Source organism: Gopherus evgoodei, chromosome 1 (assembly GCF_007399415.2).
Source record: "Gopherus evgoodei ecotype Sinaloan lineage chromosome 1, rGopEvg1_v1.p, whole genome shotgun sequence".
In the NCBI taxonomy this organism is placed as follows: Eukaryota; Metazoa; Chordata; order Testudines; family Testudinidae; genus Gopherus; species Gopherus evgoodei.
Genome location: NC_044322.1, coordinates 34,970,802 through 34,998,632, shown reverse-complemented (window position 1 = coordinate 34,998,632; position 27,831 = coordinate 34,970,802). Strand labels below are relative to the sequence as shown.

General features: G+C 44.7%; 1 protein-coding gene across 2 annotated transcripts in view; it reads left to right on the top strand.

Annotated features, from left to right (window-relative positions):
- ARHGAP20 (Rho GTPase activating protein 20) overlaps nucleotides 1-27,831 on the top strand; it is a 109,002-nt gene that overhangs the window by 44,822 nt on the left and 36,349 nt on the right. The window contains exons 1-3 of one of the 2 annotated variants that reach the window (XM_030561286.1): nucleotides 4,606-4,689; nucleotides 12,718-12,888; nucleotides 26,520-26,669. In XM_030561286.1, coding sequence (XP_030417146.1) covers nucleotides 4,676-4,689; nucleotides 12,718-12,888; nucleotides 26,520-26,669 — 335 coding nt within the window. In that variant the 5' untranslated portion in view covers nucleotides 4,606-4,675. Of the gene's footprint in view, nucleotides 1-4,605; nucleotides 4,690-12,717; nucleotides 12,889-26,519; nucleotides 26,670-27,831 lie in introns of those variants that run through there. The other variant, XM_030561278.1, reaches the window with a different exon arrangement.

Below are 27,831 nucleotides of genomic sequence, written 5' to 3'. Positions count from 1 at the left end.
TTGCGACCTAGTGCATGGGGTTACAGTGACAAGGAAGCCTGGATGACATGTGTCAAAGCCCAGAGTGGGGACCTGGCCCTGCCCCATAGGACAGGAGCTGCTGCCGCCAAATGAGTGAGAGGCAGGCTCACTCTCCTGTTCTGTATGAAAATGTATGTTGTACTCCTTCTCTTGTGTATTGCGTAATATGCCTGAAAAGTGCCACACTTCCATCTGAAGGCCTCTCCTCTCCCTTTTAACTCCACCACTGGTCACCCAATCTGCTTACAAAAGAAGTCTTGGACCTAACTTCATTTCTTCTGGCCAAGGGCTTGAGAATTAGAACAGCGTGTGCTGGTGCAGACCCAATGTGTGTGGCAAACCCTGTTGCATTGGTTAAAACCAGGGGTGGCCAACCTGTGGCTCTGGAACCACATGTGGTGCTTCAAAAGTTAATATGTGGCTCCTTGTATAGGCACCGACACCAGGGCTGAAGCTAAAGATGCCAACTTTCCAATGTCCCGGGAAGTGCTCACTGCTCAACTCCTGGCTCTGCCACAGGCCCTGCCCCCACTCCACCCTTTCCCGTCCCCTCCCCTGAGCCTGCCATGCCCTTGCTCCCCCCCCCACTCCAGAGCATCCTGCACTCCATGAAACAGCTGATCAAGAGGTGTGGGAATGGAGAGGGAGGCACTGATTGGCAGGGCCGCCGGTGAACAGGAGGCATTGGGAGTGGCGGGGAGCTGCTAGGGAGCTGCTGATGTATTACTGTGGCTCTTTGGCAATGTACATTGGTAAATTCTGGCTCCTTCTCAGGCTCAGGTTGGCCACCCTTGGTTAAAATGATTGGTTAATGAGAAAAATGGCATTGCTAGTAGAGCAGGTGCAGGGTCCCACGAGGTTTGGATTGCATGAGAGTTGGCTGGGATGCTGTCTCAGCATTATTTAAGTGGCTCTCTCAATGTAAGAAAAATGTGTATTTTAAAATATTTATTTAGATTCAAATATAAAACTTGATTATTTTTTTTTTCATTCTCCCCCACCCTTTTTCCGCCCAGTGGGAAAGGTGGGAGAGGAAATGTTTGTCCCTTCCTCATTCCTCCTCCGTCTTACCTCACCACCACTCTCTCACATTTTTTTTTTCCATTTAAAAAGCCACAAGTCTTCTGAGCAGGGCTGAGCAGAGTTAGGCAATAGTGTGGTAAAAATATTGGTGCCTGCCTGATGTCCTCTTTACACCAGTGGACTGGTGATGGTAATAGATGGGAAATTCTTAGTTGCAGAGTCTAATAGGCATCCCACAGGCCTGGTCTACACTTAAAACTTACAGTTGCATAGCCATGTCAGTCGGGAGAGTGAAAAAATCATACCTCTTCGCCCACATAGCTGTGCCCCTAAACCCAAAGTGTAAATGAAGCTATGCCAGTGGAAGAGGACTTTTGTTGGCATAGCTGACGTTGTTCAAGGAAGTGGCATGCCTACACTGGCAGAGTTCCTGCAGTCGGTGTACACTGCGGTTACACTAGGGGGCTGTGCCAACATAGGAACTGCAGTGGAAACATAGCGGGGGAGGGATAGCACAGTGGTTTGAGCATTGGCCTGCTAAATCCAGGGTTGTAAATTCAGTCTTTGAGGGGGCCACATAGGGGTCTGGGGCAAAAATCAGTACTTGGTCCTGCTATTGAAGGCAGGGGGCTGGACTCAATGACCTTTCAAGGTCCCTTCCAGTTCTAGGAGATAGGTATATCTCCAGTTGTTGTTGTTGTTTTATTATAGCTGTTAGTCTACAAATACTTATTGTTTCCCTGTCTCTAAGGCCTGGTCTATAACTTAAAATCACACGCCTGAGAGACATGATTAAGCTGAATTAAACCCCAGTAGAGACACCGCTAAGTCATGAGAGAATTCTTCCAGCGACGTAGCTATTGCTTCTCAGGATGGATTTACAACAGCAACAGAAAAAAACCCTTCATTTGACGTAGCAAGTAGCGACGCTACAGTGCTATAGTGGTGCCCTAAAAGGTCTGCACTGCTTCCCTTCATCTCAATGAAAAGGTTCAGAAAAGGGCAACTAAAATGATTAGGGGTTTGGAGAGGGTCCCATATGAGGAAAGATTAAAGAGGCTAGGACTCTTCAGCTTGGAAAAGAGGAGACTAAGGGGGGATATGATAGAGGTATATAAAATCATGAGTGACGTGGAGAAAGTGGATAAGGAAAAGTTATTTACTTATTCCCATAATACAAGAACTAGGGGTCACCAAATGAAATTAATAGGCAGCAGGTTTAAAACAAATAAAAGGAAGTTCTTCATGCAGCGCACAGTCAACTTGTGGAACTCCTTACCTGAGGAGGTTATGAAGTCTAGGACTATAACAGCGTTTAAAAGAGAACTGGATAAAATTCATGGTGGTGAAGTCCGTAAATGTCTATTAGCCAGGATGGGTAAGGAATGGTGTCCCTAGCCCCTGTTTGTCAGAGGATGGAGATGGATGGCAGGAGAGAGATCACTTGTTCATTACCTGTTAGGTTCACTCCCTCTGGGGCACCTGGCATCGGCCACTGTCGGTAGACAGATACTGGGCTAGATGGACCTTTTGGTCTGACCCGGTACGGCCGTTCTTATGTTTATGTAAGTAAAGCCTAATGATGACAAAGTAAATATCAACATGACTAACTTTTTCATGGCTGATCACATTAGCAGAAACCTCTAGTCCAGGCGTTCTCAAACTGGGGGTCAGGACCCCTCAAGGCGTTGCGAGGTTATTACATGGGGGGTCACAAGCTGTCAGCCTCCACCCCAAACCCCACTTTGCATCCAACATTTATAATAGTGTTAAATATATTTTTAAAGTGTTTTTAATTTATAAGGAGAGAGGGGTTTCGCAGAGGCTTACTATGTGAAAGGGGTCACCAGAACTAAAGTCTGAGAACCACTGCTCTAGTTACTCTGGGACTGTGCAAGGAGCTTGTGTAACAGAGAGAGAACCTGGAAAATAGAAACTCAATTGCTAGGATTAAAAGTTTGCCAACTTTGGTTTTCCTAAAGGCAAATAAACGGTTCTCTACAGACACCCAGTGATTGGTCTTTGAGATGTGAAACAAATCCTTTGTATTTGTGGGGGATGGGGGTGGAGAAGGAAGCTACAGACTAGTTTGTAACTCTAAAGAGCATTGATTTATGTGCTATGGCTGCTGCAAACTCCCTTCTAGCCAGCTGCCAGCATAACAAGGGGCAGCTCATAGCATGAGAATCTTCAAAGTCTACATAACTAAGCATAGAACTGGAAGGAACTCAGAGGTTCTAATCTTGGCTCTGACACTGACTCAGTGATCTTAAATCAAGCCACTTAATCCTTCTGCCTTAGCATTCTCATCTGTGAAATGTACATAAAATCCATGGGGTGGAATGGTGATGGTAAATAAATATTCATTGCGGTGACTGACTTAGTTAATGTTCGCTTAGAAAAGTACTATATGTGTGTTTAAAGTTCAGTAGAAAGCACTCAGCACCCGTCCAGTGGCTGGGGTTAGTAAATTCCAGACTTCCAATTATTTGGACAATTGTCTTTAAGAAAACTACTACTTTTTTAATATTCAAAACAACGCAGAAATTGTAGCATTAACAGCTGGGCACCAGTTCTGCTGAACCAGTTGGTGGCTGAAAGATTCCCTTCTTACATACAGTGTAAAAGGTTAGACTAACCCTCTGCACAGTGATATGACCAGGTGGACAGGAGTCAGTTACATGGGAGGGGAAAACCCTCCCAAAATGGCTAACGCTGGCTCCATCCCTATTTTGCTACATCCTGACAGTAACTGTAACACATTTAGCAGAGCTGTAGGATGGAATAACTTCAGTAGTTATTCTCCCAGCAGCACTGTAAAGGAGAGTGGAGGGATTTTATGTTTGTTGTTCCTGAAGCTTATTCACAAAATTTAAAAATCATCTAAAGATGCATCAGGATTTAGGATAGAAGACTGGGAGTCAGGAAACGTGGCCTCTATTCTTGACTTCACTCTTTCTTTGGGCAAGACACCTAACCATGCTGTGCCTCAGATTCATCTATTGGTTAAATAGGAATAATTCTTACCTACCTTTGTAAAGCGCTTCAGTTATATAAGATCAAAATGTTTTATTTCATTATGCATATTTGTGGTGCCTAAACTCAATGGAAAACTGACAAAAATAGCTACAAAGTTCTTATTCTGGAGAGGAGGCTAGAAGAGAAGATAGACACTCGGAGATTAACCTAAAGCTCAGATCCAAAGTCCATTGAAGTCATTGTAAAGCCTCCATTGATGTCAGCGGGGTTAAGATCCGGGCCTTTGTTATTACATAACAGATGCTATGTTAAGTGTCTGCATAGAGCAAAATATTGGTATTGTACTCTGTTTTCCCCTGTGAATAAACATTAAAAACTACATCTCTGTTGCACTCTGAATGAAAATAAACATATCAGTACTTACCTCGTAAAGATATGGTTAGCTTGGAAACCCTCATGACAGCTGTGGGGATGAGAAACATTGGTTGGCTGTGTTTTTGTGCTTCCTAGTAAAGAAGCCATTCTAATGAAGTGGGCATTGAGATGTTTGTTTTCATACTGAGTGCAACGACATTGTATCTTTCAACAGCTAGCTGATTCTTCGTGCTGACTCTGAGTAGCCCCTACACCTCAGATTGTAGAGCTCTTCAAAATGGCACTGAACAGGTACATATTTTGATTCAGTTAAAAATAGTGAGTGAAATCCAGGCTGTATTGAAGCTAATAGAAGAATGTCCATTAACTTCAGTGGGGCTAGGATTTTACCCCATCATTTGAATTCATCCTTGAATAATTCAAAAAACAGCTTTATGGACTTTCTTCAAACTGTGCAGCAGAGTTCACCTCTTGACTAAGAACATGCTTTGGAAATTTCTGCCCCAAAGATAATATATTTTGAAACTAATAAGCAACTGACAATAGAGAGTTAATTAAGGTTCAGATGGCATTTCCATTTTATAACATTACAGAAGCAGTGCTCCGCAAAGAGAAACAAGTGTAGATGTTCTCTTTGAAGGATATCTGTCTAGAAAAAATGGGGAATTGGATATTGCAGCAAACAGAATTTATCTGCCAAATAGATTACTAGAAAGTTGACTATTCTATTTTTAAAAAACTGTAGTAATAAAAGTAACCAGTCATAAAATAATTTGTAAAAGAACAGGGAAAAAGTCTTTTAAAAATAATTCTCAGCCATTGATCTATCAAGAAAGCAATAATGCCTACATTGAAAAGTGATTAGTGATTTTTGGGTGTGTCTATTAAAAGTGGCCTAATTTTCAGACATGAGCATTCCAAGGGGTACCAAGCTGATCAACCAAAAACTGGGGGTCCAAAATATCCCCTCATTTAAGAAAATGTAGGCCTACAAGTATAGTTAAATTGTGTATTTTAATGATTTTCTGATGTGAAAGAATGCCAGTACAGTGGAACTTTGGTTTCATTCATCTCCTGTAACAGGAACAGTTCAATTATATGGATTAAAAAATTGCTTTCCAAAATATATTTGTATCAATGCTGGAGAGTTTTCTGCTCCTTTGCTATGGTTGATCAATGGGGCTTTTGGTTATAAGGTCCAGTTGAAAGTAATATCTTTGATTTTTCTTTGTTTTCAAAGACTGTCACACCTTTGTTTGGTGCCACTTGTAAGCAGTGTTGCAGCATGTGGGAATGCTATTGGTTAAAAAAGAGCCATGGTAGTCAAAGTCAGAGGTGAAAGTAAGCCGGTACGGTGTACTGGCAAGAGCCAGTACGCCATGCTGGACTGCACCGGCTTCCACGGCGGGGATTTAAAGGGCTCTGGGTTGCCCCAGTGGCTCTGGTGGCCTGGCTGGGGCCGGGATTTAAAGGGCTCTGGGAGGCCTGCAGCGGCAGGAGCTCTGGGCCCTTTAAATCCCAGCCCCAGCCTGGCAAAGCTCGGGGTTCCCCGCGGCGGCCAGAGCCCCAGGCCCTTTAATTTGCCCCTGAGCCCTGGGGATTCTCAGCCATCTTTTCAGCTGGGAGCCCCTGGTTGATTTAAAGGCCCTGGGGCTCCCAGCCACAGCCGGTGCCCCAGGGCCTTTAAATCTTGAGAGCCCCTGCCTCTTCCGGTTGAGACCACACCTCTTCTGGATGAGGCCACGCTGCCCTCAGTACTCAATACCGGTAAGTCCTGTAAGTTACTTTCACCCCGGTCAAGGTGCAGGTCGTATTTGGATAAATAGCTTAGGTTTTTGTGTATCTTCAAACTAGAAACAAATATAACCTGCCTGACCTGCAATAGCATTGAAATATCTAGTAGAACTTTCTCTGTTTACCTGCATGAGGGAGATTTTGCGACTATGTTGTAGTGTGATTTGGGAAGTTCTCTGGTTTCTGAATCTGATGTAGTAGTCATTCCACTACAATGATCAAAATGCATCTTGCCCATACAAGCCTGATCCTGAAAGGTACTGAGCACCCTTTTCTCCCATGAAAATCAATAGAATCAAGCCCTGTAATGTGACTTTACTGCTTACAAAGGATTTCACTGCTTTACACCCCTGAAGGTATGTCTACACTACAATGCAAGACCAAGGTTAGTGGGATTTGAATCGGTGGACCCTGGATTAGAGAATCCAGAGCTTGAGCCATCCCTAGGTTAAGAATTTTCTAAGCTTGTTTAAGCCCAGGGCCACATTGCGGCATACAGACCTGAGTCAAACAACCAGATCCCATATTCCCTAGTGCCCTCCTGAAATGTGTCCGCTCTAGCCCTTTGACTGTGGTGCAGTGTGGGAAAACTCAACAGTCCACTTTGCATGTCACAGGAAGTTTGAACAGCCTGCCCACACAGCCTGCTGAGCAGTCCCTTTGGGCAGCTCGCGCCCGACAGCCAGAGCCAGCAACATGGAGAAGGTGCCATTTGAAGAAGATCTCTCGCTTGCGCTTTCATTCTTGTTTCAGGAAATGGGTGCTGCTCCCGTGAGATACTGGTGGACATTTTGCTGGCATTTTCTGACTCATGGAAGGCACCTGATGGAGCAGGAGAAGGACCCAGTCATTGCAGACTCAAAGTGGCTGATGCTGCTCATGACACTCAGTATAGTTGCTGATGCCTCCTACGTAGACTGGTGCTTCTGGAGCAGGGACACAAGCCCAGACTACTGGGATCACATCATGTTGCAGGCCTGGGATGACCAGCAGTGAGTTGAGAAATTTTGCATGAAGAAAGCTACATTTCTGGAGCTTTATGAGCAGCTTGCCCTGACCATAGAGAGACATGCCTGAGGTCACTCTTGCCTGTCCAGAAGCAGGTTGCTATAACCATCTGGAAGCTGGCTACCCCAGACTGCTATAGGTTGGGTGCCAACCAGTTTGGTGTTGGAAAGTTGACTGTGGGTACAGTGGTGATGGAAGTTTGAGATGATCAGGCATGTGATTTACCCAAAGGTGACAGGAATAGAAGCGATTCCTGAAGTAATTGCTGACTTTGAGGGAATGGGGTTTCCAAATTGTGCCAGGGCCATTGATGGGACTCATGTCCCCATAGTTTGCCTTTCTCAAGGAGCACGAGTACATAAACTACAAAGGACACACCACCGTTAGGCAGGCGCTCACAGGCCACAAATCAATTTGATTGTCAACATGGGCTGCACTGGAAAAGTTCATGATGCCAGGGTTTTTCACTGATCAGGAGTCTGTATTCATGGACAGGCGGTAGAACACTATTCTCACCTAATCACACTGTAATAAATGGAGTTACTGTCTCCTCAGTTATTCTGGGGGACCCAGCATACCCCCTTTTGCCTTGGCTTATGAAACCATTCCTTAATATCAGGAGCCCTGTTTAATTACACAGTCAGCAGGTGTAGCATGGTTGTTGAATGTGCTTTTGGCAGATTGAAATCCCATTGTAGATGTCTACAGAGCTGTTTGGATGCCAGTGTCATCAACATTGTGCGCATCACTGTGGCTTGCTGTGCTCTTCATGATCTGCGTGCAGCCAGAGGTGAGCGATTTCCTGCAGAATGGATCTGTGGCAGGGATGGATTGTTGAACCACTACCCTCAGCCAGAAAGTGCACCTGCCACAGCTGGATGCAGCCAGGCAACAGAAATCAGGAATGCTCTGTGCTCCCATGTGATGGGCTTGCATGGGCTAATGGAAGAGGGAGAGTAGCACATTTATGAATGCACTAGGGGGGCTGATTGGGGTGGGGTTCAGAGTTTGGGGTTGGGGAGGGACATAGGTGCTGGAACTAGAGGTGCTGGGGGTGCTGCTGCACCCCCTGGCTTGAAATGGTTTCCATTATGTACAGGTTTACAGTTTGGTACAAATTGTACCAAATTGTTCCAGCACCCCTGGATAGGGGGTTGATTGCATGCAATGTACTTATGTACCTGACTGCTTATCAAATGGGGGAGGTGAAAGAGGGTTCACTCACAGTGTGGATTGATGTAAGGAAATGATTAATGTATGGATCGATATAGCTAACTGTGTGTTGAGAAATATTGTTTGCGTACTAATTTCTAGTTGTCCCTGGTTAGGTGTTTACCTTTATTATTTGAAATACACATTGTATGATGTGATGTAGTGATAGCAATACACATTCTTGATCAAATAAAAGGCTTTATTTGTAAACATTAACCCATTGCCAGGCAGGCCAGTTGCCATCACCACACAGAACAGTATTAACCAAAAAAAGTGCAAACAGTGAAACCATGTACAAGCAGAAACAACTTATTGTTTCTTGTTCCCTGACAAGCACCCCGTTCTCATTTCCTCTCCTTCCACATTTGCTGTGCACTTTGCATGGGGGGAGGGAAGAGGTGGGGGAGGCATCCACAGGGGTGAGTATCAATATGGAGGGCTGCATGGGGGGACAGTTGCTCTGCCCAGCTGCTCAAAAGGGCCCAGTAACATGGGCCACCCAGCCATGGAGTTACCCGAGCTGTTTCTGGACTGCCGCACAAGGTACCACAGAGGGGACTCAGGCCAGGGTGTGGATGCAGCAGGAGCTTGCAGTCTTGCGGCCATTTGTGATAGTAGCCATCAAGCAGTTCTTTTTGCTGGGCTCTGTCATTCTCCCTTTGCAGCTGTTCCTGTTCCAGGAACTGCAAAGCAAGGATATAAAATGTTACTTTTCCAAATTGAACTTCAGTATATTTTGAGAGGGATGTTTCAGGCCACAGAAGCTCCCCAGACACAGCTGGGGTAATCACAATGAAAGAAGTGCAGAGACAATGATAAGTTTAAAAAAAATCAAAGCTGCTTTAAAAAAATTGTACAACAGTTTGGATTTGAGGGGGCGGTTGGTAGCCATGCTACAGAAGGGTTTTCTATTATTTCAGGCCTTCCACAGTTTGGTGAACATTAACAGTTCTTGTGGGCTTGTGGCAAAGGGAGATGTTGGTCCCATGCTGCTGGTGGGAAACCAGCAGTGTATGCAACCAAAGTCTTCCATGTATAGTAACTGAGCAGGGCATCTATAAGTGGTGTGGGCTGGTCAGTTACTGAGGTGACCCTTGAAAATAATCCTTCCCCCAGCATGTCACTACCTATCTGGAGTTCCTGCTTCAGGAAAAGTTTGCAGCTTTCAGTACCTGGGATTGGCTCAGAATTCAAGAAGAAATTTACAGGATTCTCTGTTAGCTTCCATATGACTTAGCATGGTATGAATGAAACACCCACAGCTAGGCCTGTCAGCTGACTCTGGCTTGTGGGGCTCAGGCTATGGGGCTGTTTAATTTCAGTGTAGATATTGGGGCTCAGGCTGGAGCCCAAGCTTTGGGATACTCTGCTCTCGTGGCATTTTAGAGCGTGGGCTGAAGCCCAAGCCTGAACATCTGTAGCCCTGGAGCCCAAGCTCTGCGAGACTGAGTCAACTGACATGAACCACTTGCAGGTGTTTCACTGCAGTGTAGACATACCTTCACAGGCTTCCGTTTGGTTTGGTTATAATAACATACCATGTTTTTATTCTAACAATTGTCATTACTCACTTCAAAGCTAAGTGGGCATTGCGTCTGCATCGCGTCCACCCTGATGGAGGAGCTCCGCCAGCCCAAAGCATTAATCATTTCTGCTTCATTTGCTGGGCTGAACACTAGACGAGTGAGTTCATATAATGGGGTCCCTGATAACGTGGCCACAAGTGTTTAATATGCTGAATAACCAAAGCCCAAGGATTTCAAATGACAGGAGTCAGTGAAGTGATTCTCGAGTGTTTCCATAGTTACCCTTCCCTGAAGTACTGAAACTCCTGTTATGAAGCTCTTAACCCAATATTCAGAACTGACCTGACTGAAAAGCCTGGAATATCACAGCTCTTGGTGTGTGGTTGTTTAGGTGACAACTTGAGGATGCTCCCTGTGTCTGAGGTAATAACTTCTCCTGGTTCTAAATACATTGTGATACTGAATCCCCAGTACTGTGTTAGGACAGAGTTTCTCAACTTAAGGGTCACAAACAGGGGTCACAGCCACGTAGGGTCGCTGGAACAATTTGTATAGTGGGGGTGCTGAAAGCCATTCAACCAAACTGTAAACCCTATGATGGAAACCATTTCAAACCAGGGGGTGCGATAGCACCCCTACTTCCAACACCTATGCAGCCACCTTGCTCTCCCCCTATTACCAGATTTGTGGGAGGGTGTTTGGGGGAGGGGAGATTGGTCCTGGCTAGCTGGGAGCTGGGTACTGGATATACAATGGGTTGAAAACCTCTTTGCTAAGTGTTTGACATGTAAGGAGGTTGATCCCTTCCCGGGTGCCCTTGGCTCCCTTAAGTATTACTGGAGAGGGTGCGGAAGCGCTGTGCTGCAACTCTGACCCCGAGAAGGAAGTCTGGCTTAGCTACCATTAGTTCAGGGGGCTCCTGAGCAGCCCATGCTGGCACAGCCTTTGGAGAGGGTTCAGCATTCTCACCTGCACCCCTCGCCAGCCTAGTTAGCTGACTAGTTCAGGGTGAATAGGGCCATGCCCTTTTTGGGCAGTTAATGCCTATGGGGCACTAGGAAGGAGAAGGGTTGGCAGGACTTCCAAGCCACATTGTGGCTGGCCCCTATCTGGGGAGAAGGTGGGGCTGAAGAGTGGCTCCTTGCACCATCTCTCACCTTGCCCACTCAGATAGTGACCTGCCCACTGTTGCATTATACTAATGTGAGCTCTTTCTTCTCTCACCCCCACCTCTCAACATCCTTTCTGCATAGGAAGGATTAGGCCCCACTCCCATAACAAGTAACCTTTTATTTTTTGCATTATTCATTTTTAAAGCTCCTGCTCCTCCCTCTGTCTCAAATAAAATGAAGGAATGATTTTTAAAAATGCAGCTCTTCAGCCACGAGTAGGATAAATATGGGCTTTCTCTGGCAGCTCCCCACCGCCTCCTTGCAGATCAGTGAAAGTGAGTCACGCTCATGTAGGCTGATCAAAGCGCTTGTTCTTTTAGCACCAGCTGTCAGATTTCCTAAGTCAGCGTTACTGCTGAAGCCCTCCAAGTAATCCAAGTGCAGGCAAAGGGTTACAAACACAGGGAAACAGCCAGATTGTGCAAGAGATTTGGGAAGACCTGTGACCTTATCTGAGAACACTTTCTCTGCCTGCAATCTTCTTTTTGCATGTCTCTCCTTACATTTGTGGCTATCCTCTTACAAGGTCCATCCTCCTGCCATTGACATCAGCGGGAGTTCGCCATCAGTTTTGATAAGAGCAGGAACAGGCTCAGTAGGAAAACACTTTACTTCTACCTAGCTCTGCCCTGTTTATTCTTAGCAAAATAAAAGGCCGCACACCCTGGGACGTGTTTTTTCAAAGGTGCTGAGCACCCTCAACTCCAGTCGAAGTAGTTGGGAGCTGCAGGTGCTCAGCATCGCTGAGAATCAGGCCCTGTCTGCATCACGTGTATTTCTCGTTCTCTGCGATGGCAACAGGATTGGATAGCAGACATAGAATTACATCTTACAAGAGGCTGAGCACCTTCTGTATGGTACTGAATACACTTAACTGCTGCTGACTTCAATGGGAGCTAAGGATGCTCAGCTCCTCCCAAAAAAATTCCTCATCTTGTAGGAATGAAAACTTCACTTTACAGGCATAATTCCCTGTATATTAATAAAGAGCCAATGCAAAATGACCCTTTCTGAATCAGTTTGAAAATTCTGCCATGAATTTACAAGGATCTGACAATGAACTATTGATATTAGTGATAAATGCAATGGGAAAATAATTGACCAAGCTGCCAAATTCTGTGTAGTTTAGGTCCTGCATTATACATACTTCGAAAGTTGTGTGGTCTGTCACCAGTACATCCTGACCTGATTGTACCATGTTCATTTTTTCAGTATTGGTCTCTGCGACTCTCAGTATGAGTTTGCAATTTTAGAAAAAGTTATTCAAAGTTCCACACACACAGGTGTGCTCATATGTTCCCTGCTCCAAGGCACGTTCATTTATGGGGAACCTACAATACGCGCAGTATTTTGTTAACAGTCTGATACAGAGTTGCAGAGGTTGTGTTTTTAAATTGTTTGCTAAGTGCTAACAATGTGCTTGGTGCTGTACAAGATGCACGGGTGACAGTGCTGCTAAACTGTGAAAAACAAAAGTCAGCATCCCTGCAATATTTTAGTTCATCTGTGAATTAATTAAATGTTTTTCTGTCTGTTCAGCAATTGGTATGGGAAATCTCTGCCATTTTTCGTTATCTTTGATTTGCTTCCCTTTATTCCTGCTGCAGGGAAAGCTGCTTCTCCCCAATCAGTCCAGAAGCATGTCCCCTCGTGCAGTCCTTTATCTGCCCCAACAGAGCCTTTGTACTTGATGGTCATGTGCAGTTGAAGACGGGCCTTCAGACCCAGGAACGGCACCTTTTCCTCTTCACAGACATCCTTGTTGTTGCCAAGTCCAAGTAAGTATCATTCCTAAGGGAATATTCTTGCAGAGCAGCACCCTTCCTCAGTACAGCATCCCATTAATTTCCCTAATGCTATCTTCAGTAGTGAATCTTCCCCGGATTTCATGAGAGCTTCTTAGTCTGCCAATGGGAGTTGAGCTCCTAACTCCCTTAAGTGCTTTTGTACACTCACAAATCAGTCAATCCAGACTAGAATATGTTAAAGGAATCATAAATTTGTATGTTAATTCAATATGGGAGGGTATTTTAGAAGTGCTGCCTTAAGCTGAGAGTGGGAATGTTGTCTAGTGGATAGAGTGGGAGTTAAGCATCTTGAGTTCCATTCCCAGTTCTGTCTGTAGCCAGCTGTCCAAACGCTGACAAGTGATTTAAGCATCTTGGATTTCAGTTCATTCATTTGAGAAATGTGTATAATATCACTGCCTACATCACATGGTGTTAAAGATTTAATACGTGTCTGGGAAGTCATTTGATATCCGCAGATGGTTAACATTTCTATAGAAAATGTAATATTAAAGTATTACAGTGAGCATTTCTATCCTCTTTGAATTATCTTCCAAATACTGTTTCTGATGTAGCAAAATAGAAGGTGGTAGTATTGAGGAACCTGGGGAGCTGTTTATGTAATCAGGCTTGTTGTTGAGCTCAGATTATTCATTCTACCATTCACAATTAGATCAAATTTACAAGATGGATCTAGCATGCTAGCCTCTTGCAGCAGTTGTGGTTTAAGGCAAATCTTGAGAGTGCTTTCACTTGTTTATGTATTAAGGAAAAATATGAAAAACGCTAATGTACCTTCGTTCTCTGTAAGGCACCATGTGCTTACTTTTAGGAGGGTGGATGGTTTAAATGTGAATCTTGTGCTTGTTCCAATACAGCTTTACCCTCAAATGGCTATTTCAGAGGCTGCTGGGAAGAGCCAATATAAATCGATGTTTTCCATAGACATCTGAGCCATGTCTGTGTGAATCACATATAGTAAACATAAAACTCCTAGTTGAATTCCTTCACTTTGTGGATATTTTATTTCAAACACATATCACTATCCATGGGGTGGTCAACATCCATAGGGCTGGGTCCTTACACGTATTATTATTATTTATTATTTGCACTGCGGTAGCACCCAGGGGCCCTAATGGTGGATCAAGGTCACACTGTGCTGGGTGCTGTATAAGCAATGTACTAACTCACACAGAACAGTAATTTACATGTATATTTATTAGTAGTAGTAGATTTGTATTACCATAGTGCCTACATGGCCTCTAGGGAATGGTAGCTGAATACACAGCACTTAATTTAACATGGAGAGTTGTAAAATTTCTGAAGGAGTTGAAAAAAATGAATGTTTTTCCATGTGTGAATTTGATACAAGTTAAACCAGCTCAAAGTAATTTAGGGTTTAAAGAAGAATAAACAGAGCAGGATTCTGGTAAGAAAATGATCCTCCGTTCCTATTGGTTGTTGAAGATAGTAATAAGAACAGTATTTTGAATATTACTTGGTGTGTCTTGAAGTACCGATTGGGATATGATCTCTCAAGCTGTTCTATCAGCAATTAATATTTGAATCCTATATCGCTAATGGGAACTGTTTAAAAAGTCAGCAGTTGCCAAAAGTTATCATGCAGTATCATCTGAGATACTGTAGTTATTTCCTATTCTAAGTAGTACATACAGGAAACCTGTGGTGCACCATGTACCAATATATTGTGATCAGTGTTGACTTCTTAATGTCTGATGTGAACTTAAGACTGTAGTGCACCAGAGTAAATCTGAACTGAAATGAGGATCCTGTTGAATTTGACTCAGCTACAAAATTATTTCCCATAAAATGGCTAATCTGTAATAATCTTCTGTGTTAAGTACTTCTCTAGTTTTGGTGGCTGCATGTGTCTAAGAGACATCTTTGTCTTTCTTTGGACAAGTGTTTCTCTATATTTAGAGGTACTCCTAATTTGCAACGTATGTACAGGCTCAGCCCAAATCAGTCACTCTGGAATCACAAAGGAATCTCATTTATAATTAGGTTTTCATTATCAGTAAATGGGTCCAAGTTTTTTCTTTAAAAAGTCCCCAGCAGGCTGTCAGCTCTGATTCCACTCCTGTAAGATGGTGGAGAAGTGACGAATACCAGTTACCCCCAGTGAAGTCTATGGGAATGGAAGATGCTCAGTACCTTCCAGGAGATGTTGGGAAAGGAGATATGCAGTGTGGGTCAGTGGATAGGATGGGGGTTCTGTTCCCAGCTCAGCAAATGACTTTAGACAAGTCACTTATGGGTTTTTATAAAGCATCTTTGCAAATTAGACAGTTAACCTTTCGGTTCATCAGTTGACCAAACAGTTAAAAATATAAATATAAATAAATATAGTGATAATACGCAGATGCTCGGGTGCTGAGGGCCATACCAAATAACTAAATAATTAAATATTTGCTGAACTTTTTTGAGTTCTTTGAGATCCTCAGATGACCAGCGCAATAAAAGTGCTAAATATTATCAACAAATATTATTCATCACCTGTTGTTGTTCTGTGAAAGCTTGTAGTCTGTGCAGCTCATGGACTCAATTTCCTCTTCTGTTTTTTCCTATCCCTCCCCATGAGATATTTACTTTGGTGTTTCATATGTAAGCATTGTGTAAGCGGGAGAATGGTCCCGCTATTGTGTGGAACTTTCCTGGCTTCTGCACTACCCCAGTGAAGTGGGCTAGCGAAAGGATCTGAGTCCTCACTCCCACTTCCTTTACCCAGAGGCCTCCCTGCCCTTGAGGACTCCCCTTCCACTCTGCTGTCTGGCAGAGTCCTCGTAACCCCAACAAGGCTGGACCCAGGATTCCTGGGGGGCTCAACCCCCAGCCCTGCTGTGGTCACCCAGGACAGGGGCTAGGGTGTCCCCACTCCGGGGTACTCTGTTTGCACTGCACACCTCCCTGAACCACTGATCTCATCATACAATTTAAAGCAAATACAAGTTATTTAATTAACAACTAATTTTAAAAAAGAATAAGGAAAAATGAGCCTTAACCAGTGGGTAGGGCATTCACTCAGGCCAGGGCTTTATAAAGCCGCGCACAAGCGACCAGGGAGCTTTGCGAACAGGGAGTTTCGCAAAGGAGTTCTCCAGGTGAAGAGGGGGCAAATACAGCATCTGTGGGGTAAGTGACTGTCTGCAGTGTGTGTGTTTGTTTATGTTTGGGGGTTTCTTGCTGCGTGCTAAGCTTGTGTTTGTCAGTCTTTGTTTGTTTTGGTGGTTTGAAGGACTGTGTGCTGTAGCTGGCAGTTGGAGGCTGAGCTACAAAGGAAGGTTTGAAAGCTAGAAGCCTCTGGTAATTGGCTGAGCCTTAACCAGTGGGTGGGGCATTCACTCAGACCAGGGCTTTATAAAGCCGCGCACAAGCGACCAGGGGCTGCTAACAGGGATTTTCGCAAGGGAGTTTGGAAGGGGAGTAGGAAGGGAGCGGGGGTCCCTTGTCGGTCCTATCCGTGACCCGTTAGTCCCTTGAAAACCTAACTACATCCAAAATCTTTCTCTTTAAATCAGAGCAGAGTGGACAGGGAGCTGCAGACAGGGGAGTTTGAGAGGGAGTTTGACAGAGGGAGGCTTACGATGGTTAGGAAGACCCGCAACACCTGTGGCAGCACTGCTTCTGTCTCCTCCACCTGTGCCTGTAGTCAGACAGGGCACCAGAGCATGGATGCTTCTACCCAGATTCTGGTGTGGTTTTGCAAAGACTGTAACTTGCAATTTCCACTTACTGATATCCAGGCTGGGAGGGGCATCCAATGTGAAAGGTGCCTACTGGTGGAATCTCTCAGGCAGCAGGTGGGAGAGCTGCAGGAGGAGGTGGCTAGGTTGAGGAGCATCGGTATCCATGAGCAATTCTTGGACAGTTCCATGTGGAGACAGCTGAGGTAGCTGTCCCAGTTCACAGGACTGCTGACACACCACTGGTGGAGGAGGAGATGGCTCAGGGTGGACACTGGCAGCTGGTTACTTCTGGCAGCGGGCAGTGCTCCACCCCTGCTGCGAACCCTCCTGCCATGGTAATAGGTAACCATTATACTCTTCTTGATACAGGAGAGAAGGAATCACTACAGTAAAGGAGGAGAAGCCTCGTACCCCTAAGGCTTGGAGGTCTGCTGCCACCACTGAAAATAGGAAACGTAGGGTAGTGGTGGTCGGAGACTCTCTGCTGAGGGGGACGGAGGTGCCCATCTGTCGCCCTGACATTTCATCTCAGGAGGTATGCTGCCTGCCGGGGGCCCGTATCCGAAACGTTAGAGGCATTGTCGAAGATTATCCGGCCTTCTGACTACTACCTCATGCTACTCATCCATGTGGGCACAAATGATACTGCGAGGCGTGACGCTGAGCAGATCAAGAGTGACTACAGGGCTCTGGGAGTACGGGTAAAGGAGTTTGGAGCGCAGGTGGTATTCTCTTCGATTCTTCCTGTCAAAGGTAGGGGCCCGGGCAGAGACAGATGCATCATGGAGGTGAATGCCTGGCTGCGAAGATGGTGTCGCCAGGAGGGCTTTGGCTTCCTCGACCACAGGATGCTATTCGAGGAAAGACTGCTAGGCAGATATGGCATTCACCTTTCGAGGAGGGGAAAGACCCTATTTGCACACAGACTGGCTAACCTACTGAGAAGGGCTTTAAACTAGGTTCGACGGGGACAGGTGAACAAAGCCCACAGGTAAGTGGAGAACATGAAAACCTGGGAGATGGGTCGGAAACGAGGGAGCATGGGCTATAATGGCAGAGAGAAAGGAGGGTCAGGGCAAAACTTGGAGGCAAGATCAAACCAGTATCTTAGATGCCTATATACAAATGCAAGAAGTATGGGTAATAAGTAGGAAGAACTGGAAGTGCTAATGAATAAATACAACTATGACATTGTTGGCATCACTGAAACTTGGTGGGATAACACACATGATTGAAATGTTGGTGTGGATGGGTATAGTTTGCTCCAGAAGGATAGACAAGGGAAAAAGGGAGGAGGTGTTGCCTTATATATTAAAAATGTACGCACTTGGACTGAGGTGGAGATGGACATAGCAGACGGAAGTGTTGAGTGTCTCTGGGTTAGGATAAAAGGGGTAAAAAAACAAGGGTGATGTCGTGCTAGGAGTCTACTACATGGTGGAAAAATAACACCGTGGGGCACAGACTATCCAATAAGTTCCTGGACTGCATTGCAGACAACTTTTTATTTCAGAAGGTTGAAAACTCTACTGGGGGGAAGCTGTTCTAGACTTGATTTTAACAAATAGAGAGGAACTCGTTGAGAATTTGAAAGTAGAAGGAAGCTTGGGTGAAAGTGATCATGAAATCATAGAGTTTGCAATTCTAAGGAAGGGTAGAAGGGAGTACAGCAAAATAGAGACAATGGATTTCAGGAAGGCGGATTTTGGTAAGCTCAGAGCGCTGATAGGTAAGGTCCCATGGGAGTCAAGACTGAGGGGAAAAACAACTGAGGAGAGTTGGCAGTTTTTCAAAGGGACACTATTAAGGGCCCAAAAGCAAGCGATTCCGATGGGTAGGAAAGATAGAAAATGTGGCAAAAGACTGCCTTGGCTTAACCACGAGATCTTGCATGACCTACAAAATAAAAAGGAGTCATGTAAAAAATGGAAACTAGGTCAGATTACAAAGGATGAATATAGGCAAACAACACAGGAATGCAGGGGCAAGATTAGAAAGGCAAAGGCACAAAATGAGCTCAAACTAGCTATGGGAATAAAGGGAAACAAGAAGACTTATTATCAATACATTAGAAGCAAGAGGAAGACCAAGGACAGGTTAGGCCCATTGCTCAGTGAAGAGGGAGAAACAGTAACAGGAAACTTGGAAATGGCAGAGATGCTTAATGACTTCTTTATTTCGGTTTTCACTGAGAAGTCTGAAGGAACGTCTAACATAGTGAATGCTTATGGGAAGGGGGTAGGTTTGGAAGATAAAATAAAAAAAGAGCAAGTTAAAAATCACTTAGAAAAGTTAGATGCCTTCAAGTCACCAGGGCCTGATGAAATGCATCCTAGAATACTCAAGGAGTTAATAGAGGAGGTATCTGAGCCTCTAGCTATTATCTTTGGAAAGTCATGGGAGACAGGAGAGATTCCAGAAGACTGGAAAAGGCAAATATAGTGCCCATCTATAAAAAGGGAAATAAAAACAACCCAGGAAACTACAGACCAGTTAGTTTAACTTCTGTGCCAGGGAAGATAATGGAGCAAGTAATTATTATAAAGAAATCATCTGCAAACGCTTGGAAGGTGGTAAGGTGATAGGGAATAGCCAGCATGGATTTGTAAAGAACAAATCGTGTCAAACCAATCTGATAGCTTTCTTTGATAGGATAACGAGTCTTGTGGATAAGGGAGAAGCGGTGGATGTGGTATACCTAGACTTTAGTAAGGCATTTGATACAGTCTCGCATGATATCCTTATCAATAAACTAGGCAAATACAATTTAGATGGGGCTACTATAAGGTGGGTGCCTGACTGGCTGGATAACCATACTCAGAGTAGTTATTAATGGCTCCCAATCCTGCTGGAAAGGTATAACAAATGGGGTTCCGCAGGCGTCTGTTTTGGGACTTGCTCTGTTCAATATCTTCATCAACGACTTAGATGTTGGCGTAGAAAGTACGCTTATTAAGTTTGCAGACGATAGCAAACTGGGAGGGATTGCAACTGCTTTGGAGGACAGGGTCAAAATTCAAAATGAGCTGGACAAATTGGAGAAATGGTCTGAGGTAAACCGGATGAAGTTCAATAAAGACAAATGCAAACTGCTCCACTTAGGAAGGAACAATCAGTTTCACACATACAGAATGGGAAGAGACTGTCTAGGAAGGAGTATGGCAGAAAGAGATCTAGGGGTCATAGTGGACCACAAGCTAAATATGAGTCAACAGTGTGATACTGTTGCAAAAAAAGCAAACGTGATTCTGGGATGCATTAACAGGTGTGTTGTAAACAAGACAGGAGAAGTCATTCTTCCGCTTTACTCTGCGCTGGTTAGGCCTCAACTGGAGTATTGTGTCCAGTTCTGGGCACCGCATTTCAAGAAAGATGTGGAGAAATTGGAGAGGGTCCAGAGAAGAGCAACAAGAATGATTAAAGGTCTTGAAAACATGACCTGTGAAGGAAGGCTGAAAGAATTGGGTTTATTTAGTTTGGAAAAGAGAAGACTGAGAGGGGACGTGATAGCAGTTTTCAGGTATCTAAAAGGGTGTCATCAGGAGGAGGGAGAAAACTTGTTCACCTTAGTGTCTAAGGATAGAACAAGAAGCAATGGGCTTAAACTGCAGCAAGGGAGATTTAGGTTGGACATTAGGAAAAAGTTCCTAACTGTCAGGGTAGTTAAACAGTGAAATAAATTGCCTAGGGAGGTTGTGGAATCTCCATCTCTGGAGATTATTTAAGAGTAGGTTAGATAAATGTCTATCAGGGATGGTCTAGACAGTATTTTGGTCCTGCCATGAGGGCAGGGGACTGGACTCGATGACCTCTCGAGGCCCCTTCCAGTCCTAGAGTCTATGAATCTATGAAATGTTAAAGGAAAACACATCACCCTGCTCTGTGGCAGAGAACATCACAAACAGTGTCTCTGGAATGTCAGGGCAGTTCACAGTCTGTTCCTTGTAGGTCCCAGGCCTCCTTCTCAGGCCCTGGCTGTGCTGCAGGGACGCTGCGGGTTGGACACTTGCTCTAGCGGTGGCCACACTCTCAAGCTCTGGGTGGCAGGACCCTTCTCCCCCACCCTGTCAGGGTTACAATCCCACTCCAAGTCTGGCCTAAAGAGCCTCTTGGCTGAGGTGTCTCCCTGTGCTGGGCCTACTGCCCAGGGTCCCCCTTGCTCCCCAGCTGCTCACCGCACCCAGCTCTGGACTGCTCCAGCTCCAGCTTCACTCTGCCTCAGCACGGCTACTGCTCTGACTTCAGCTCCCTGGGCTGCTTTTCTGGCCTCTCTGGCTCCAGCTGCTACAGCTCTCCTCCCAGGGCAGGTCTGCTCTCTCTGGGCTGTGCTCTGGCTTTTTGGGCTGCAGCTCTACTCCTAGCAGCTTAACTTAGGCCCCCTGCTCTCTCCTTAGCTGGGCCGCACTCTGTCTGACTCGGACAATTCCAGCTCACACGGAGGATGGGACCCCCCTGGCCTCCTGACTCCGTGATTAGCCTGCCCGCCCTGTCAATCAGGCTGATCTGGAGCATTGGCCTCTCCACATTGTTCCTGGAGACTGTCAGTCTCAGGCTCCTGATTTCCCATCGACCCCTCCCTTTTTAGTGCTGGGAGCTAGAAACCAAACACCTCCACTGAATGTTAGTAAGGGGGCAACAGTCCCCTGACGCCTTCAAGGAGCAGTGGGCGCTGTCTGGGGTTCTCTGCTCGGTGTCCCTGTCAGGCTCCCTTCTTATGACCCTTTGACCGCACTCCTGTCCCTGTTCTTTTATTAGTTGTCCCCCAAAATCAGTGGGGTTCTGAGGTCCTGTAGATCCTCCCCTCAGGCTGAGGGGGGGATCCTTTAGCATTGGGCGGGCAGAAACCCAGAAACCCAATAGATACAATTGGATATGATCTTCCCTGTGGTCGGAGAGTGTTTGTTTCAGGTGGCTCCTGCCTAGTGGTCACACAGGGGCCATTACGCCTAGTAATGATGGTTCAAGGTGGTGGCAGTCCTGCCTAGTGGCTACTGCCAGGGCAGGAGCAGGGGAACCTGAACTCTCCCTCTTCCACCGGGTTCCGACTCAGGGCCCTCTGAGACTGACTCAGCTGCTCACCTGCGTTTGTGTGATGTTCAGCTTTGGGCTTCTGGTCCACATCCCCGCCTCTGGATGCTGCAGATCCCTTCGCTCACCAGCTCAATACTGGCTCTCTGGCAGTTCCCAGCATGCTTCTGCTCCCTGGCTTGCCTGCCCCAGACTGAGTTGCCTGGCTGGCTTTTAAACCCCTCCTCCAATCTGAGCATACCTAGCCATGGTGTGTGTGGGGGGGGGGCAGGGTCTCTTTAGCCCATAAGTGTTCCTTAACCCTGTGATCGGCGGGTGTTGCAAGGGACCCCTGCCTAGTAAAAGGTTCATACACCCAGTCTCGCTCCCCTTCATGTTTATGTTGAGTAGAACCTTCCTTGCATTTTGCATAATACGGCCTGCTCAAAGTGACTCAGAATGGCAGAATTGAGAACTTCAGGGTTATTTGTTGGTTTGTGTCCACTTTTGTGTAAAGCATTGATTTAAGCAACTTGTTCCCCACGTTTTACTCATTCCCCGTTCTCCCGTCCCTTTGTTCCCCAAGCCTCCAATTCTAAAGAAGCTGAGCATAGGATTTTGTACATAAAGGAGCGAGAGGTTTAAGAAACAGAAGGTACTGCTTTGCTTCACTTTGTTCTTTGCATCTAGGCATGTACGTTCTCTGTGGAGCTAGTCTGGAAGTAGAAGGGTCCCTATGTCACAAAGTCAAATCACTCTCTTATTCTGTTTCCTGTCACTCATGCAGAACTAGCTCTCACGTGCATGACTCCAGCTTGGTTTTCTCATAACCCAGAGCACTCGCATAACAGACCTTGCATTCTAGGTGTGTGAGAGTGGGAGGGAGTGGAGGAGAGATCATTGGTGAGGGACCTGGGAAAGGGGAAAGACTGCGAACATCCAGATAAGGAGCAAGGGTGGCTGCAGGCACCAGCGCAGCAAGTGCATGCCTGGGGCGTCAAGCAGCGGGGGGTGGCCTGCCGGTCGCTGTGAGGGCAGCAGTCAGCCAGCCTTCAGCGGCGTTTCTGTGGGAGTTACCGAATTACCGCCAAAACCGCGGGACCGGTGGATCTCCCACAGAACTGCCGCTGAATCTGCATGACCGACAGACCTCCCGCAGAAATGCCGTTGAAGGCTGCCTGCCTGCCATACTTGGAGCAGCAAAACACATAGAGCCACTCCTGATAAGAAGGCTGTGTGTTTCCTGTGATTGTAACAAAGGGCTGGGAGCCAGGAATACCCTAGTTTCTAACAGAGCCACTGATTCATTTTTTTCACCTTGAATGAGGTAATTTGAGCTCTTTGTGTCTCATTTAACCCAGATATAAGATTGGATACAATACAAAATTTGATTCTGCAAATAAACTGTCCTGGATCTTATGCAAGGAAAAATCCAAGCTTTATGGTGAGTGTTTGGGTTTTTAAAAAAATCAAGTTATATTTACTGCCTCTCAAGAAAATTTAGATAATTTGGGGGCATTTTTCTTCAATCTGAACTGGAAGTAAAGAGACTAGTTGATTCCCAGTATGTAATGGATGCCCTTCTTAGCAGGGAAAAGCAACTGAATGGCTTGTTGGAGTTGTAGATAAACTCAGTTTTTTAGAATGTGTACATATCAAGACAGAAAGCATTTGTTGTGTTTATATAACACACAATGCCACCAAAACCCTATGCACACACTGAATACAGAAGGCATCCTGTTTAGCAACCATTGGTCAACGTCCCGTAGTTCAACCAACGGTTGGAATTTCACTGACTGTGATCCCACCAGCAGTCACTCTTCCTGCTGAAGGCTTTTGATGCCATATAGAAGAATCAGATCCCTTTTCATGCTGACCCAGTTTTATGCGGGAGCTGCAGTCTCAGACAGTAATCCACTTATCAAGTCAGGCAAACTCCACAGCAACAATTTCCAGGCAGACAATAATTTACAGAGCTACAAAGTCAGCTTGTTAGAAGCAAAATAACTCGGAGAGGGCCACACAAGGGTCCCTTTCAGCTACTTTCACTATCACCAGAGTGGAATATCAAAGCCTTAAACTTAGTCCATGGTTGTGCTATATCTTTGAGCACACACAAGTAAATCTTCCTGTTCTGCTGTGGCCACATGAAGATTTAAGCCATGTTCTACTCACTGTTGGTTGGCTGTAGCTCCACAGCTGATAGTTTACAGGTGTTTCTCCTCTGCCAGCCTTGTGAAAGGAGAACGTATGCGAATCCAAATAAATTGAGACTAGGAGGAAAAGAGAATACACTAGTTAGCTGATTGAAAGATCCTTGATCTCCAAAACAAAGTTTCTATGTGCACTGTGTTGGTAGCAAGTTTCTTATCTTGTACATTAGTTTCCATGTGCCAACAGCTACAGATAGATGCTTTAATGCTGTTTGTGTCTTTCTGTTTTTAAAAAAGATTTCTAATGATTGCAGGATGTAGATAGAAAATTCCCCCTCAACACACGCATTTGGTTACTGTTCTGAAGTCTAGCTGCTTTGGGGAAAATTAGTAAGAGGGTAAATAAATGGAATGATGGTAGCAATTTCCCAGTGGATCCATTAACATTTTTGTCAAAGCACCTATTAAAGAGATTAACTAACCTAGTGAGAAATTAATCTTCCATCTGTTAATAGCAGTAAGGTACCGAATTGCCATTTACTGAAAGCAAAAGGAACTAGACTTGCCATGCTGGTATGAGAGAGCTAGGCATGTATTGGCGTACCTGCGTCTTCATGTAGGGCCCAGTTTTGCACCATCTAAAGTCAGCAGTTTTGCTGTTGTTTTACTAGGAGCAGGATGGTGTCCTATATCTGCAATGTAAAAACAGGCATATTTTGGAATGGTGTCCATTTGTTTTCTTGAAAACAAAATCCATCTCTCCTTAGGCCAGTCAGTCTCTTCCCTCCCTATTGGTTAATATTGAATTTTGATGATAGCTGTTTTTGAACTGACCAGAAAACTCTGATATTTGGCCAAGAGTCTCAAAACTGGGTGCCTAAAGTTAGGCTGTAATGACAGTATTTAAGCACTTTAAATAAGTTGCGTAATGTTCAAAAATGCTTACCTCTCATTGACTGCAGAAAGGACCTGGCAGATGGGGATGAAAATGGGGGGAGGACTGCCTGTGAATGGGGGAAACGAAGGGGTAGAAGGGGAAGAGAGGGGAATTACTGAGACTCAGTGAGTGGGGACCCAGCTCCAGTCTGGGAAGGAGGGTCCGGGGGATTCCTACCTTCTCTACAGTCCAATCCTGGGGGCTGCAATGGTGGGCCCAATCCTTCCAGGCCCCACTCTTGTGTCTGAGTTTACACAGGGGTGGAGCCCCCACAGTATTTCCATTGCAAAGGCACCAGAGCTCCCTGGTTCCACTGGACCATGGATGACTTAATACTTCTCTGGCTCTGTTGACTTTAATGGGACTGACTTGACATGGATAATAGTTAACAACTCTGGCTAACCCAGGGGAATTTATACCATGGACTCCGCTCCACCAATTCTGGTCAATACAGCATCTCTGTGTTTGTGTGGGCCCCTGCCAATATTCACTCTTGGTTTTGTGGGGATCCAGCACCGTATGTTGTATATGTTAAGAGAATAAAGTACCAGGCAAAGTTTGCACCTTACCAGAAATTGAAAGAGGAAAGACAGGACTAAAAAATGAATTCCTGATATAACGCCGCAGGTGTCAATGGAGTTACACCAGAGATAAATTTATATTGTTAGATCTTATGCTTAGTTCGTTAGACTTCACTCCTATGTTTGTATCTGTAAATTTTTTAAACATGGTCAGTCTATGCATGATTATGCAATATTTTTGACAATGGCTCTTACTTGCTCTGTTAAAAAAAAAAAAATCCAATCATTTTATGAGCAAATTGAATCAAGTATTACAGATTTAAGAGAGGTGAGATGCACAGTGGGTTACGAATCTTTATGGCAGAATAAAAATAAAGATGTGATTTTAATATGTAACTTCACAATATTCTACAGACATTCTACTACTTTATGTCAATGGCTATAGAGATATGCATGCAGGATCCTTTTTACATTCCGCTGTGGAAATTCTCATTAATACCGGGTCTTCAGTGGTACAGTATCCAGCCGCAGCAGTTTTCAGAATTTAAACTGAAAACATCAGAAATCAGAGCAGTGAGAATTTAGCACAATCTTTTTAAACCCATGAGGTTCAAGTCCTGTCCTGTTTCAGACTTAAATAGTTCAATATGACTTAAATTAAATACCTTGTAAATGAGACTAATCCTGAAGAAGGTATTCCAGATCCTCCACAGTTCTAAAACTGTTTATTTAGTGTATTTATTTCTAGAGCACTAATCACCATAGTATCTAGGCACCATCCCCATTCATCTTCACGATGGTGAGCTGAGATGGTGCACTCTTGTTTGCAGTGCTTGGCTTAACACATCCTGGTGGCAGGCAGGGCACTTTCTGGGAAGGACCCTCATCTCTTGAAATTTCTTTTCCTCCTTGTCCAGAAAAGGTGGAGTTTGACTTTGTAAACCCATCTGTTAACTCGGCCTTTTGCCTAGGGGGTGGTGATGATTACAGTGCTTGCTTGTAGTGACTGTGGGTTGCATCTATAGAGTTGAGTTGGCTGATATCAGCTAATTTGTTATGCTTTTAATAATTTCGATATAGTGGAGGGCTAGGACAGCCAAGAGACGTCTTTATGTGGAATGGAAAGTAAATTGTATTTATCTGTAAGCACAAAAGCCCAGTAAGATTGTATTTTTCTAACTGAACAAGTATAATCTCTCCGTTAGCTCTGATGGAAATTGCACGTCAGCACCACAGTATTTAATAAGTTGGGTTCTTCTGGTTTCATGTGTCTAATAGCTGGCATTTCTGTCAACAGGTCACCATCTCATTTCAAACTAAAGAGCCAAGTGCGTCTCTGTGAGATGTGGACGGCATCCTGCATGGAAGAGGTCTATGAAGGCAGCACTAACCCGGAAAGGTCCTTTGTTATAGGCTGGCCCACCACCAACTGTGTTGCTAATTTTAGGTAAGAATTGAAAAATGTATTTGCTGCTTTATTAAATTTAGGTAGGCTAGCAATGTAATAAAAATATTACAAATGACGTATTGTCTACACACAGGCCTGGAAGCCAGGGTCTCTGTGGCTCCGACATAGATTCCCTCTGTTGCCTTGAGACAAGTCAGCTAATCTCTTTGCCTCAGTTTCCAGATCTCAAAAAGAGTGGCAGTGGTACTTGCCTAGCTCTTATGGGTGCGCAGAAAATAGAAAATTTGGCAAAGTGCTGTATGATTTGTGCTGTGTACTTGCTTGGTGTTAACTGTCTGTCTTGGTTTTTAGTAAGGCTAACTACCGAACAGGCACAGCCAGGCTGTGTCAGCCCTTTCCGGGGGTCAAAGAGTCTATCATATGAGCCTGCAAAGGGGCAGAGTTTGCATTGAGTGCAAGCAAGAATCATTCAGTAAAATGTTGACTCAGTTCAGTTTTTTTAAACTGTGCCAGAAAAAGTAAATTCAAAATTCCTCCTAAAACAGGAACTCTGAATATTAACGGGCATGAGTATTTAAATCTGTTTCTGCACGGTCTTTGCTGTGAGGGCACTCTATGGCCATTGAGGCAATTCTGGCCATTAGGCTGATTTTAGTCTCTGCAGGAAGGCTCCCTTGTCACTTGGGAAAAAGGTGGGGACCTTTCTCCAATAAATCTGTGGTGTCCAGCTAAGCTAATTGGGCTGAGTACCAGAAACTGGATTTTGCCCCGTAATAGACAGCAAGAGATGAGACCTGTAGTTCTGTTTTATATCACATTGTCTGTAACCAACGAGACTGTTCTGCATAAATTGTTCTCTGTAATACTGACTGGTTTTCTTTTAACAGAATAGGTCTGAAACAAAGCTGAAATTTCTATTTTAATTAAACTCTTGCCAATAAAAATGAGCTTTGATTTACAGACAGTAGCCTATCCTTTAAAGCTCAAAGGAAATAGTCTGGTGTGACAGTGACAGCCTAGTCAAAAGGGAATCCTAGATTGTATGTAAGTGGAGTGATTTCATGTCCAGAGATAAATGTATAAAACTCTTCAGATTTCCTAAGTTGCTAAGTAGAAATAAGTTACAAGAGAATCTCCCAATCAATGAAACCAAAACCAACGTTCAAAAGTTCATCAAGTGTATGTTTTTGAAGAAGAAAAA